A 15,383-nucleotide genomic window follows, 5' to 3' on the forward strand; every position below is an offset into this window, starting at 1 on the left:
TGAGAGGAAGAAACAACAAGGGAGAAGGAGTGCGAGTGAGAAAGGAGAAAAAAGGAGAGCAAGGGAGCGTAGCTGGATGTTCTGAAGCTCAGTTTGCTGTAGTGTGTCTCTCTGAAATGACTGCGGTATCTCGCTGTGAGGAGCTTTCTGAAGCCAGCCAGCCAGAAATGCCCAGCAGATATCTGCAAAGCTTTGCCTTCATACTATAGAACTAGGCCACATGAAATGCATAATTCATACATAAATATCCCCATGTACCCCACACACGCATACCAGGATTTTGCAAACACGTTGGAAGTCTGTATTCAGAGAATGTCATAAAAAGCGGACTATTCTCTCTGACAGACTCGTCTCCATATGCTGGTATTATACATTCCCTCATATCTCACTTTGTTCTTCAACTTCTGCTATCTGCTAGGGCATGTGCGCGCGTTTGAGAGTGTGTGCACGTGTGTTTGTGTTTGTGTGTGTGTGTGTGTGTGTGTGTGTGTGTGTGTGTGTGTGTGTGTGTGTGTGTGTGTGTGTGTGTGTGTGTGTGTGTGTGTGTGTGTGTGTGTGTGTGTGTGTGTGTGTGTGTGTGTGTGTGTGTGTGTGTGTGTGTGTGTGTGTGTGTGTGTGTGTTTGTTTTTGTGGTTTACGAGGACTTTTGACCTGAATACGCACCAGCACTATGGGGACATTTGGGTTTATGAGGACAGAGGCCATGTCCTCATAAATCCGACAGCGTAGATGTCATTTACTACGTTCCAGACGCTCCCTCTCAAAGTTTGGCGCCATGTCCTTACATACCACAAAACCCTGAAATTTTACCATACACAGTGTATCCCTGATTTCGAGAGTGCGCCCCTGTAGCCAGGTCCTGGTATTACACCCGCGTCATCAAAAATTTGCATCTTTCACACAAGTGTATTATTTGGGGCCTGTGATTGGTCAGATCGATACCGCTAGGCGGGAAATCGCGAAAACAAGATGGCGCCAATGGGCGGAGCTTCAATCAGCTTTAGTGATTGGTCAGATCGGTACCGGTAGGCGGGAGATCGCGAAAACAAGATGGCGCCAGTGGGCGGAGCTTCAATCAGCTTTAAAATGTGTAGCAACTAATGCAAAATACTAATTATTTAAGTATTTTTGCCTGTAATTTATTAATTGTGCATTAAATATATGATAAATAAATAAATAAAATCCCGTTTATATTATGATAAGTACAACGTAATCAGAGGTGTAGTCATTCGTCGTCACGTCATTTCCTGTTTGGACTGGACAAACTCTGCACCTGAGAAGACATCTGTGGACCTGATGAAGGCAACTGTTATCCAAAAGGTAAGTTATAATGTTGTTTAATTGCTTCTCTAATAGCACGTGGGTCCGGTTGGCTTGTTTGTGCATGTTCTGTATGCTCTTCGCTGCTCGTTTTACAGTTAGAAAGCAGCTAGCGCGTGATGCTAACCGTGCTAGCGGACCTATAAGTTAGTGATTCTGTTTACAGACTGACATGAGGGAATCAGCGATGCTTGTCATTTTAAACTCGTTTTCGATTGCACTATATTTGTAACTGCTACCTTTTCTGATCTCATAAAATAGTCTAGCCATCATAATAACGCGTTGGCATGACTAACGTTTCAGTATGTGAAGGGGAGGCTATTTCACCCAGTACAGTATCCTGATATGCTACTGTTAATATTACTACAGTTATGCTTGCTTTAAACACATTAAGACACAAATATGTGCTCTTATTACTCCTGACTATAATAAAATATAGGCTACTCTGAATATTATTAGAACTCTGTTTGATTCAGTCTTATTAATACTGTCACTATTATTGCCTATAATATTAATTGTGAATGAAATCTATGAATGAATAGTTATTATCAATTAACATATTCCTTAAATATCATATAATAAAGTATTAAAATAACTTGAATGCTGTTTACCATAATTGATCAATTTATTTAAAACAAGCTTTTTGAATAATATGTCAAATGAAATGCAATGGTCGTGAGAGTCTTTTTCTATGCGCGCAGACACATGGGATGATGGCTGAAGTGAGTCAGTGAAGGAGAAGATCAAGATCTGGAAGAGGACATGCCGTTTACAGACACAGATGAGCTCCAGGGCAGATTCAGCAATCATTATAAAGGTGAGTTCAGGGTTTCCATGCATAAGCAGTGCCATGCGACCAGTGCTCCTCAGAAACAGATTATTTGCCACAGTTATCAGTCCCTGAATTATGATTGTGTGTGTAAGAAGTGAGTCACGATCACTTACTGTACATCTAGCACAGGCACAATGTCTCGTATCACTCTCATACATACACACACTTGAACTCAGTGCCGTCCAAATGTATCTAGTTACCAGTGTCCCAGTAAATCTAGTGTCCTCATAGACCAGTATTCTGTCAAACTTACACAACACACTCAGTCAAAGTCAAACATCAGGAACATGCTCTTATGATGTCCTCATAAAACTGTGTCCTCATAGACCAGGATTCTGTCAAACTTACACAACACACTGAGATTCTCCTGTCAAGTCAAACATCAGTAACATGCTCTTATGATGTCCTCATAAAACTGTGTCCTCATAGACCAGGATTCTGTCAAACTTACACAACACACTGAGATTCTTCTGTCAAGTCAAACATCAGTAACATGCTCTTATGATGTCCTCATAAAAGGGTGTCCTCATAAAACTGGTGTAAAGCTACACACAACCTGACACACTGTAATGAAAACACATGTAATGTGATGCATAAAAGCCGTGAACATTACCTTGTGGTAGCATTTAAATATTGAAATATTGATTTGAAAACTTTAACTTTGTAATCTTGTATATTATCTCAAATCAGTATTTCATGTGCAAATATTTATTGATAGGTAGCTGTGTATCAGGACCCTTATTATCCTGTCAGTTTATTTTGTATTAATTACTGACTGACTGTACATTATCCTTTATATATTCCATTTATAATGCTTTTTTTAAACTCTTAGGTGAAGTGTTTCTGTATGTAACGCTTAATTTCATATTTTCAGATGAGCCATAAGAGCCAGTGGTCATCAGGCAGTGATTGTGCTGCTCTGACTGTGGGACTAGACGAGGTAAGTGAGAGTTGTGCTGGAAGAGAACGAGCAAACGAAGCAGAGACATCTGTGAGATCTAGTGTTCACACATTTACACCACTGTTTCATGTCTAATGTTATGTTTTGTAGACTCTCAGTGAGGTTGAACCCTCCACTCTCGAAATGAAGAGTCCGTCCCCGTCCCAGTCAGAGGCCAGAGATGTACAGAAGGTATTGTTTTTTTGGAAATTAAATTAGGGATACAGCGATATGAACATTTGGGCCGATAACTGATCATTCTTTATATTCGAAAGCCGATATCTGATATATTAGCCGATGAATCTAAATCCAAAATTTGATATACTTTGAAAGCCTGATTACAAAAACGAAACGCACATCATTTAAAGCCAATGTCCCAAACACTTCAACATAAATCAAACATAATAGTACAGTGGCCTAATGTAAGATTCCTTAACTTTTAAAATGAATTTTACATTCATATTTCCAACTTTCTTTATAAAAAAATGACAACACTTTACAAAAAGGTTTCATCTTGTTAGTATTAGTTAACATGTACTAACAATGAATGAACAATACTTCTACAGGATTTACTTAACGTTTATCTTAACGTTAATCTCAACATTTTCCAAGACATTTTAGGATCCAGTGTTGTATCTGTTAATTTAATGCACTGTGAACGAACATGAACTCACATATTTTATTAACTCACATTAACAAAAGTTTTTCAATATGAAAAGCAATTTCACCAGATGTCTTGAATAGCTCTATTTGGAAATAATTAATCATTCTAGAATGATTGGTGTGATTTTGTAGGGGTTTGCATCTGCATAGAAAATAATAAATTGCAAGCAGAGATAAAAAAAATGAACAAAGATGTGAAATAAACAATGCCTCATATATTCCAGGTAAGTCTAACAGCATTTAGGTACAGAACTTGAGTAATCAACTGTAAAATAACACGGCAGAGTCTTTACATAGCCTGACTTCACAGAGGCCTGTACTGCAATGTCACTACCACAGATGGGTATGAATGATAAAGCAATACATTGTGCAGCCCTACAAGTTAATGTTCATGACTTTAATGCATCACATTACATGCATGTTCATTACAGTGTGTCAAGTGTGTGTGTGTCTTACACCTGTTTTATGAGGACACCCTTTTATGAGGACATCATAAGAGCAATGTCCTGATGTTTGACTTGACTGGAGAATCTCAGTGTGTTGTGTAAGTTTGACAGAATCCTGGTCTATGAGGACACTAGATTTACCGGGACACACATGGAATATTAGGATCGATACTGATAACCCATAATTCACAGCTCATTGTGGCTAATACCAATAGCGAAAACTATTTGTGCTTGTCAGATTAAATATAATCATTGAAGAAGTTGGTAAAAAATAGCAACCTCTGTTTGGCTTTCAATAAGTGATACTAAAATTATTATTTATTTGTCTTTTTTATATATTTTTACTACTTTTTTTTTCAGATGATAACTCTGAAGAATCAGATGAAACCTGAACAAGATACAGCAACTCTAAAGGTATCCAATAAGTTAATGTAATAACTCTGTTTCCTCAGAAACAGATTATTTGCCACAGTTATCAGTCACTGAATTATGATTGTGTGTGTAAGAAGTGAGTCACGATCACTTACTGTACATCTAGCACAGGCGCAATGTCTCGTATCACTCTCATACATACACACACTTGAACTCAGTGCCGTCCAAATGTATCTAGTTACCAGTGTCCCAGTAAATCTAGTGTCCTCATAGACCAGTATTCTGTCAAACTTACACAACACACTCAGTCAAAGTCAAACATCAGGATCATTTTCTTATGATGTCCTCATAAAACTGTGTCCTCATAGACCAGGATTCTGTCAAACTTACACAACACACTGAGATTCTTCTGTCAAGTCAAACATCAGTAACATGCTCTTATGATGTCCTCATAAAAGGGTGTCCTCACAAAACTGGTGTAAAGCTACACACAACCTGACACACTGTAATGAAAACACATGTAATGTGATGCATAAAAGCCGTGAACATTACCTTGTGGTAGCATTTAAATATTGATTTGAAAACTTTAACTATTTTGTAATCTTGTATATTATCTCAAATCAGTATTTCATGTGCAAATATTTATTGATAGGTAGCTGTGTATCAGGACCCTTATTATCCTGTCAGTTTATTTTGTATTAATTACTGACTGACTGTACATTATCCTTTATATATTCCATTTATAATGCTTTTTTTAAACTCTTAGGTGAAGTGTTTCTGTATGTAACGCTTAATTTCATATTTTCAGATGAGCCATAAGAGCCAGTGGTCATCAGGCAGTGATTGTGCTGCTCTGACTGTGGGACTAGACGAGGTAAGTGAGAGTTGTGCTGGAAGAGAACGAGCAAACGAAGCAGAGACATCTGTGAGATCTAGTGTTCACACATTTACACCACTGTTTCATGTCTAATGTTATGTTTTGTAGACTCTCAGTGAGGTTGAACCCTCCACTCTCGAAATGAAGAGTCCGTCCCCGTCCCAGTCAGAGGCCAGAGATGTACAGAAGGTATTGTTTTGTTTTTTGTTTTTGGAAGTCAAATTAGGGATACAGCGATATGAACATTTGGGCCGATAACTGATCATTCTTTATATTCGAAAGCCGATATCTGATATATTAGCCGATGAATCTAAATCCAAAATTTGATATACTTTGAAAGCCTGATTACAAAAACGAAACGCACATCATTTAAAGTCGGCATGAAATCAAATTTGACAAATCTTCTTTTTATATGTAATATTGTAGTGTTTATTATAAATGATTTATCTGTGCACTTCATTATTTTTTCAAAATTCATGTACCCTTATAATCTTTAATCAAATACATTACCCTTCCCTCCCCCCTTGAAAACGACCTCTCTTCTCTTTTGGTCATGTGCCATGGCGAAAGGGTGCGGCCAGAGCCCATGAGGGTGCGGCTATCGGTGTTTGTCTCGTTTCGCGGGAGGCTCATATAAATATGGTCTGATTCCTGCCTGAAAATTTAGCTGCTTGTCCTTGTTCTCGTCGCTGGGCTCCTCAATAGAAAAATCCTTCATGTGAGGGTAACGGTGGGGGAGTCCGCTGGAGAGAAATCCTCCACAACTGAATGTAAACTGGCATTCAAATCTGCCTCCATTTTGTTTGCAACGCCCAACCTCCAACGATCCAATCAATTCCCGAAGGACGAAATCAAGCCCCGCCCTACATTTTTTTCTAATTTCAGAAGCAGTTTCACTCGGATATACATCACAACAAGGAAAAAATGACAATCTCAACTTCCATTTCATGCCGACTTTAAAGCCAATGTCCCAAACACTTCAACATAAATCAAACATATACAGTAGTGGCCTAGTTTGAACCAGTGTAAGGTTTCTTAGCTTCTAAAATAAATTTTACATTCATATTTCCAACTTTCTTTATAAAAAAATGGCAATACTTTATAAAAAGGTTTCATCTTGTTAGTATTAGTTAACATGAACTAACAATGAATGAACAATACTTCTACATGATTTACTTCATGTTTATCTTACTTAACGTTAATCTCAACATTTTCCAAGACATTTTAGGATCCAGTGTTGTATCTGTTAATTTAATGCACTGTGAACTAACATGAACTCACATATTTTATTAACTCACATTAACAAAAGTTTTTCTCTGTTAGTTCATGTTAGTTAATGCAATAACATATGTATTGTGAAGTTTTACCAAAACATCTATTGCCTTAATAATAATAATAATAATAATAAATCAAATGAAATTAAAATGTTATTAGACAACATTAAACTTAAAATGAAATGGCCTAAAGAGCTGAAGGAACACCCCTAAACCTGAGGCTTTGTTAGATGGTTTTAGCTCAACGGAACACAACCTATATATGATAAATTAGATATTTATACAAAATAAACACAATATTACAACTTATACTTGCACAAAATCATGCACAGATTAACTTGAGCTATTATTAATAGTAATCAACTATTACATAGTGAAACTCCTGTTGTGGATGCGCTCCTCCCAGGACAACACGCTGAAACACAGCAACTAAACCCAAAGAATTCACGACGTTTTTAATGCAATAGTTTGCTCATTATAGTGTTATGTATATATGACAGTCCCAATCATAATTAATGTTTTGCTGACCACCGGTGTGGCCTACAGTGAAGTGTTTACTGTAGCACTCATTAACTCAGCCAAATGCATCCTATATGAGATAAATCAGATATATAACAAAAATAAAAAATATTACAACTTACAATTCCACAAGCGAACTCTCCCTGTAACAATGCGCTGATTTCACAGATTTGTGATTCAAACATTTCAAAACCATCACGGTGAACAGCGCACATCTGAAGCTGAAGGAAGAAATCCATTATTTATTAGTGTTAATATAGCGGCCTAATTTTCTTATCGGATTGACAACGATAACATCAATGAGCATTTATTTTCATGCATCCCTGATTGGTTATGACCATATATTTATAGGGTTTTAACTTTATACTTGATTACAACTTATGTCACAGTGTTTTAAATCTTAAGTCACTATTCATCTCATTAATTTGATCAGTATTAATACTGAGTGGTTTGAAATGTCCCATCATACCTGAATTAGTTTGGCGTCATCAGCCTTCTTTTGCTCAAGTATATCATTGATAATGTAATGTTTTAATTTTATGTTTTATGACAGTGATCAGTCAGTGTTAATGGAGTCAAGTATCTGTGCTGCTTCATTTGGAGAATCTCTGAATCCTTTGTCTCTAATAGATGTTTATTTTTTCTTTCTTTGCCTTGCTTTCAGGTGAGCCCTGAGAAGGAACAATCATCATTGGAGGATCAAGACTGTGTTGAGATGGTAATAAAAAGAGCATTGCATCATTTTAGGAAATGCTAGTCTAGAAAGAACTTTTTCACATCATCTTTGGGGCTGTTTTACACCTGGTCATTTCATTGTCAAAACAATTCCATTTACACTTGGCCACATAAATGTGTCTTCACAAAACGGACATAAATCCGATCTTCAATTCCCGCGCTATATCAGATTTAACGGTGTTCACGTCATCGAAAGCTACCGCTATGAGCAGCATTTTTTGTATCATCAGCTAATTTTAAGATCAATAGGAGAGAGAGTAGCATCAGCACTGGTAAAATCATTTATTCTCACTACTTTTAATGAAGATGACTGTGTGTTGAGCATCTGCGACTTACTTTAATTTATTTTTAGTTTGTATTTTGTGCATCAGCATGCTGAAGAGATCCTCAGCTACTCATCTGCAGTGATGCGTGTTGCAGAAGCGCTGTCATATCTCACTATAACGTGTCATATAGCCTAAAATACGCTCTCACCTGTTTATTATTTGGCATTTTTGGGAGGAGTAAAATTCATAGTGTTACCATTAATTACCTTTACTCTAGTGACCGACCACAGTCTAATCTGTCCCTCCACAGTTTGAACCAAAAGAACCGAAAATATTTTTACGCCTCATAATAACATAAATTGTCTTTGTGTTTTGCGCAATTGCTTTGGTAAAGCATCTCTCAAACATACTAAAATCAAAAGCACAATATGGCTCAATGCCCTTATCAAATCGCAAAAGACGATAAGAAAGTAAGTCTGTAGTCTGTTGTGCTGCGTGTTTCAAACTGAAGAGCACACTTTGCTCGCTCGATCAGCTCATGATCTGGCTTTTTCCATGCCTCGTTTCACAGGGAATGAATGCAGTGAACTCCATCTCTGCATGTGCCATAAGTTTAACATGCATTTGGGAACGCAACCAGCACCAGTTACTCTCTATTTTCACATTCGCATTATATCCACATTTTTTGTAGTAATACAATTTTTCAATAAGATGCGTTTATAAACCTGTTTTCACTTAAACTGCAGGTTTCTGCCAGTATAACAGCTTAAGTGAAGAAAATAAGAAAGTATTATAACCTCTTATTGTAAAATAATATACTCATTATAAAATATTAATTTTTCATTGACAGTATTAGTATATCACTGTCTAGGCGATAATTCTAATAATAGTGATCTTAGTGAAGTATTATAGTTGTTATTAATATGATTATTATTATTAAACGGTGCCATTTGTCATGTTTCATAAATGACTTCTCAATACAGGTTAAACTGAAGATGTTCTTGTTTTAAATGTCTCTTTTTCTTTAAGATGAGATCAGTATGACGGACTCTGATGCCAGTGATCCTGATGAAAGCGGTTCTGAAGGTGATGTTCCTGCTGGAGCTGCAGGCGTCTCCAGTAATGTTGGTATGTGTCAACTAATGATGGGTACACACCAAAAGATTTTACATCTTATAAGATTTTCAAAATGTGATGGACCACAAACATGAGGACAAAAAATCCTAGATTTAACCGTTTTGCTCATATAGTGTGTGGTGTGCCATGATGTGAAAAGACCGTTAGGGTTGGGTATCGTTTAAATTTTAACGATTCCGATTCTGCTTATCGAATCCGGTTCTTAACGATTCTTGGTTTCGATTCCAATATTTATTGGAGAGAAAAAAGAGAGCAAATACTTTTTTCTACCTTTTATTCTTGTTACATTTAGGCTATTACCAGTAAAACTGTGACAATGCATCTTAATTTACAATATACTATATATATATATATATATATATATAACACTTTAAGGAATTATAGACTCGACTCGTATTAATTGTCTGATGTATTTATTCATGATCTCTATTTTAAACAAAACTGGTTCTCATTTTATCCAGAATTATGCGGCTCTAGTTTGTCTTTCTTGCATGTGATACAATTCGCTGTATTTTCATCTTTTTTTGAAAAGCTTAACCAAACTTTCGAAAGTCTGCTGCGCTCCGCCATCGTAAATATAACGTACAGCGCATGTGCGGCAGGCAGGTCCTGGCAGATCAATACAACTGTAAACAAATGCTCACTGCCATTCACCTCGCGCATGTGAGCATCACCAAAGTAAGGAATCGATAAGCGGAATCGAAGTGTGCGCGACTTATCGAATCCCCGGTTTTTGGCATTTTGGAACCGGTTCTAGATACCCAACCCTAAAGACCATGCAACCAGAGTCTCGACTGTTAACACTCTAGAGACCTCAGAATAAGCATGGCGGACGATATGCAGGAAGCAATTGCGATGATAGTGTTTGGAAATGTTTTACACAACACGTTGTGTAAACATTTGCGCCACAAATCAACAAGCTGATCCTCCATCTCTGCTGTCCACATCAATTTCAGTTTGTGCTGCGCCATGACTGCGTTTCTTATGCTTCCGTCTTCCTTCATCTCGCTTTCTGATTGGATATGGTTTCCTTTCACGTGATAATCTCCAGAGCATGCGCGTGTTTGTCCTCGGGCTTCCCCCCACATTTCAGGATTTCTGATCGTAAATATTCCACATGTTGAATATTTGCGATTCGCGATCAGGTCGGCTCTGACGTTCTTCCGATCAGGTTCGGACACTCTTAACACACCTCACACCAAGGGAAAATCTGATAAGATAATCTATAACCATCAAGATAATCGGGACACAGCTAGGATTTTCAGAAGGGGGAAATCAGCCCAAAATCAGCCTGATTATCTTTTGGTGTGTACCCAGCATAACAAGTTTGTGTTTATGAACATGTTTATTATTATTTTAAACCAATATATATTGTAGTGCAATTTTACGTTAGTATTTTCACCAAAGAAAAATGGTTTTAAGCCAGTTATATTCACTGAACAAAATTATAGATCTAAGTTCTAAGACTTTTTCTATTTACCCAAAAGGCCTGTTTCTCTCAAATATTGTTCACAAATCTGTCTAAATCTGTGTTAGTGAGCACTTCTCCTTTGCCGAGTTAATCCATCCATCTCACAGGTGTGGCATATCAAGATACTGATTAGACAGCATGATTATTGCACAGGTGTGCCTTAGGCTGTCCACAATAAAAGGCCACTCTAAAATGTGCAGTTTTATCACACAGCACAATGCCACAGATGTTGCAAGTTTTGAGGGAGCGTGCAATTGGCATGCTGACAGCAGGAATGTCCACCTGCTGTTGCCCGTGAATTGAATGTTCATTTCTCTACCATAGCCGTCTCCAAAGGCTTTTCAGAGAATTTGGCAGTACATCCAACCGGCCTCACAACCGCAGACCGTGTGTAACCACACCAGCCCAGGACTTCCATATCCAGCATCTTCACCTCCAACACCGTTGAGGCCAGCCACCCGGACAGCTGCTGCAACAATCGGTTTGCATAACCAAAGAATTTCTGCACAAACTGTCAAAAACCGTCTCAGGGAAGCTCATCTGCATGCTCATCGTCCTCATCGGGGTCTCGACCTGCAGTTGGTCGTTGTAAACGACCTGCGTGGGCAAATGCTCACATTCGATGGCGTCTGGCACTTTGGAGAGGTGTTCTCTTCACGGATGAATACCGGTTTTCACTGTACAGGGCAGATGGTAGACAGCGTGTATGGCGTCATGTGGGTGAGCGGTTTGCTGATGTCAACGTTGGGAATCGAGTGGCCCATGGTGGGGTTATGGTATGTGCAGGCGTATGTTATAGACAACCAACGCAGGTGCATTTTATTGATGGCACTTTGAATGCACAGAGATACCGTGATGAGATCCTAAGGCCCATTGTTGTGCCATTCATCCACAACCATCACCTCATGTTGCAGCATGATAATGCACGGCCCTATTCTGCAAAGATCTGTACACAATTCCTGGAAGCTGAAAACATCCCAGTTCTTGCAGGGCCAGCATACTCACCGGACATGTCACCCATTGAGCATGTTTGGGATGCTCTGAATCGGCGTATACGACAGCGTGTTCCAGGTCCTGCCAATATCCAACACAGCCATTGAAGAGGAGTGGACCAACATTCCACAGGCCACAATCAACAACCTGATCAACTCTATGCGAAGGAGATGTGTTGCACTGCGTGAGGCAAATGATGGTCACACCAGATAATGACTTGTTTCCAGACCCCCTGAGACCACACAAAACTGCACATTTTAGAGTGGCCTTTTATTGTGGCCAGCCTAAGGCACACCTGTGCAATCATCATGCTGTCTAATCAGTATCTTGATATGCCACACCTGTGAGGTGGATGGATTATCTCGGCAAAGGAGAAGTGCTCACTAACACAGATTTAGACAGATTTGTGAACAATATTTGAGAGAAATAGGCCTTTTGTGTACATAGAAAAAGTCTTAGAACTTTTAGTTCAGCTCATGAAAAATGGGGGCAAAAACAAAAGCGTTTAGAATTGTTCATAGTGTATGTATATATATATCATACTATAGTGTGCCAGTAGATAATATCAAATTACATTTCTAAACATTCCTTTTGCCATTAATTGTAAAAATCAGTTATCAATAATCAGATATTATTATAAATAACAATTTTTCTAGAACAAAATGAATGGAATCAGTACCAAACCAATAAGTTTATCATGTTCATGTTGGTCAAAAACTTTGAAAAGGAGATGTTTAACACAACATTCCATCTCCAGAATAATGTTTTGAATGTCATTTGAAATGTAATTTTTAGAGATCAGATGTATAACCAGTTTTAAGTTCTAGATGCAGGTTTGAGTTACATCTGAGTTTCTGATCTGTCTATAACTGATTTCCTACAGGTGTTCAGAAGATGCCTATCGAGAAACCACTGAAGTTCCTCAAGGTACCTGAGGTTTAAATCTGAATATGACTACCATTGTAAGTACATGAGCTCTCATATAGTTAGAGTTTACTAAAGCATGTATTCTTCTGTACAGAGAATGAACATGAGGCAGGAATTGAAAACCTTGTGGAAAGGACAAAAAGTGTGCTGGTCAAATGCTGAAGTTACAACTGTAATTGAACATTTTAAGGCACATACACTCACCTAAAGGATTATTAGGAACACCATAGTAATACTGTGTTTGACCCCCTTTCGCCTTCAGAACTGCCTTAATTCTACGTGGCATTGATTCAACAAGGTGCTGAAAGCATTCTTTAGAAATGTTGGCCCATATTGATAGGATAGCATCTTGCAGTTGATGGAGATTTCTGGGATGCACATCCAGGGCACGAAGCTCCCGTTCCACCACATCCCAAAGATGCTCTATTGGGTTGAGATCTGGTGACTGTGGGGGCCATTTTAGTACAGTGAACTCATTGTCATGTTCAAGAAACCAATTTAAAATGATTCGAGCTTTGTGACATGGTGCATTATCCTGCTGGAAGTAGCCATCAGAGGATGGGTACATGGTGGTCATAAAGGGATGGACATGGTCAGAAACAATGCTCAGGTAGGCCGTGGCATTTAAACGATGCCCAATTGGCACTAAGGGGCCTAAAGTGTGCCAAGAAAACACCCCCCACACCATTACACCACCACCACCAGCCTGCACAGTGGTAACAAGGCATGATGGATCCATGTTCTCATTCTGTTTACGCCAAATTCTGACTCTACCATCTGAATGTCTCAACAGAAATCAAGACTCATCAGACCAGGCAACATTTTTCCAGTCTTCAACTGTCCAATTTTGGTGAGCTCGTGCAAATTGTAGCCTCTTTTTCCTATTTGTAGTGGAGATGAGTGGTACCCGGTGGGGTCTTCTGCTGTTGTAGCCCATCCGCCTCAAGGTTGTGCGTGTTCTGGCTTCACAAATGCTTTGCTGCATACTTCGGTTGTAACGAGTGGTTATTTCAGTCAAAGTTGCTCTTCTATCAGCTTGAATCAGTCGGCCCATTCTCCTCTGACCTCTAGCATCAACAAGGCATTTTCGCCCACGGGACTGCCGCATACTGGATGCTTTTCCCTTTTCACACCATTCTTTGTAAACCCTAGAAATGGTTGTGCGTGAAAATCCCAGTAACTGAGCAGATTGTGAAATACTCAGACCGGCCCGTCTAGCACCAACAACCATGCCACGCTCAAAATTGCTTAAATCACCTTTCTTTCCCATTCTGACATTCAGTTTGGAGTTCAGGAGATTGTCTTGACCAGGACCACACCCCTAAATGCATTGAAGCAGCTGCCATGTGATTGGTTGATTAGATAATTGCATTAATGAGAAATTGAACAGGTGTTCCTAATAATCCTTTAGGTGAGTGTATAACCAAAGGAAAACTGGCCACACTGACTGAATGCCAGCAGTGTAAGACCGCTGAGGATCCTTTCCGTGGGTTTTCAATTTCTGCCTCACTCTCATTCTCTGTACAGAATAATACATGCTTTAGTAATCTCTAAACACATGAGAGCTTTTGTACTTACAATGATAGTTGTATTCTAATGACACTATACTCTTCTAGAGCTGATGTACAGCCCAAACTAACTTTGTTGAATACTTTTCCTGTTATCTCTGTAATTCTGCTTTGAAACTTGACAATTCTGTTTACATTTTCTGGAAATAACAGAATTGTCTTTAGGTAAACCGTCCCTTGTAAGTCGGTTTCTCTACATGTTGCAGCATTTATTGCATGTTGAGTGAGTTCATTTTATACATTTCAAAGCCTGTTTAATGACGTCTTTAAATTGTGCCTGTTTCCAAGGGCTGTTTTGTCAATCTTTTCGAAGTTTTGAATGGTTCATCTGCTTGTCATTTTAATATGTCAAAACAGTAATGATACTGTATGCTTTCTGAAAGATCACACAGTTGTGCAAGTTTTATTGACCATGTTTTTAAGTTTGTGGATGTCACTTTCCCCTTAAAATGGTATGTCATGATTGTATTACATGGTAAAACTGAAAAAACTCAATGTTTATGATGATATTATTGAAGTCATAATTAAAGCACTTCTAAAACACCTCTGTCCCTGTAATGTTGCAAGTTGTTTTGTGTATTGTATTTGAGATCCGGTACTCTTAAATCACCTTAGTCTTGGTAATACACCGTGTTGTCAGGTTTGTGTGTGTGTGTGGGCATGTACCATTAAACACACTCGTCCTTATAATGTTGGATTATGCAGTTGTGTATTGTGTTTAAGATCCAGTCCTCTTAAATCACCTTAGTCTTGGTAATACACTGTGTTGTCAGGTTTGTGTGTGTGTGTGGTCATGTACCAGTAAAACACATTGGTCCCTGTAATCCACTGAAATGACATATTTAGTGTATTGTAAAAAGAGTGTCCTCATAATCAAGTCGGGCCCCAAAAATCACAATTATGTCATAGGCGGGAACATTTTAGGATGGGCGGGAATGTCCTTGTGTACCACCAAAATATCATATGGTAATATTTTCTGTTCTGTTGTGTGTATAGAACATTTGAAGTCAGATTTGCGATCTGCAGATTAAAACAAAATTTTT

At 38.4% G+C, this 15,383-nt stretch overlaps 2 protein-coding genes across 4 annotated transcripts in view; both read left to right on the forward strand.

The window, feature by feature from the left end:
• The window catches only part of LOC308698426 (myelin transcription factor 1-like protein), a gene marked incomplete at its 5' end in the record, with an annotated part of 69,851 nt that overhangs the window by 23,840 nt on the left and 30,628 nt on the right, over positions 1-15,383 (forward strand). The gene's annotated exons all lie outside the window — the stretch shown is intronic.
• On the forward strand, positions 602-15,368 carry LOC308698428 (uncharacterized protein). Of its 3 annotated transcripts, XM_081378489.1 has the most exons (10): positions 602-1,320; positions 2,022-2,137; positions 3,027-3,092; positions 3,204-3,284; positions 4,562-4,615; positions 5,382-5,447; positions 5,559-5,639; positions 7,908-7,961; positions 9,274-9,372; positions 12,729-15,368. In XM_081378489.1, exons 2-9 carry the CDS (start codon positions 2,102-2,104, stop codon positions 9,286-9,288), a joined length of 453 nt encoding a protein of 150 aa, XP_081234615.1. In that variant the 5' UTR covers positions 602-1,320; positions 2,022-2,101; the 3' UTR covers positions 9,289-9,372; positions 12,729-15,368. The 3 variants fall into 3 exon arrangements, with proteins under 3 accessions (XP_081234615.1, XP_081234614.1, XP_081234616.1); XM_081378488.1 differs by having other exon boundaries at positions 7,908-9,372; positions 11,177-15,368; XM_081378490.1 differs by lacking the exon at positions 4,562-4,615.

This window comes from Scardinius erythrophthalmus (genome assembly GCF_964197995.2).
Source record: "Scardinius erythrophthalmus genome assembly, chromosome: 11".
Lineage (NCBI taxonomy): Eukaryota > Metazoa > Chordata > Actinopteri > Cypriniformes > Leuciscidae > Scardinius > Scardinius erythrophthalmus.

What these genes read in the sequence shown, in the direction of transcription:
- LOC308698428 (XM_081378488.1), top strand. Translation starts at nt 2,102, where the DNA reads ATGAGCTCCAGGGCAGATTCAGCAATCATTATAAAG. An exon ending in ATTCAGCAATCATTATAAAG is followed by an intron (nt 2,138 to 3,026) that starts GTGAGTTCAGGG and finishes TCATATTTTCAG; the next exon opens with ATGAGCCATAAGAGCCAGTG. An exon ending in TGACTGTGGGACTAGACGAG is followed by an intron (nt 5,448 to 5,558) that starts GTAAGTGAGAGT and finishes TATGTTTTGTAG; the next exon opens with ACTCTCAGTGAGGTTGAACC.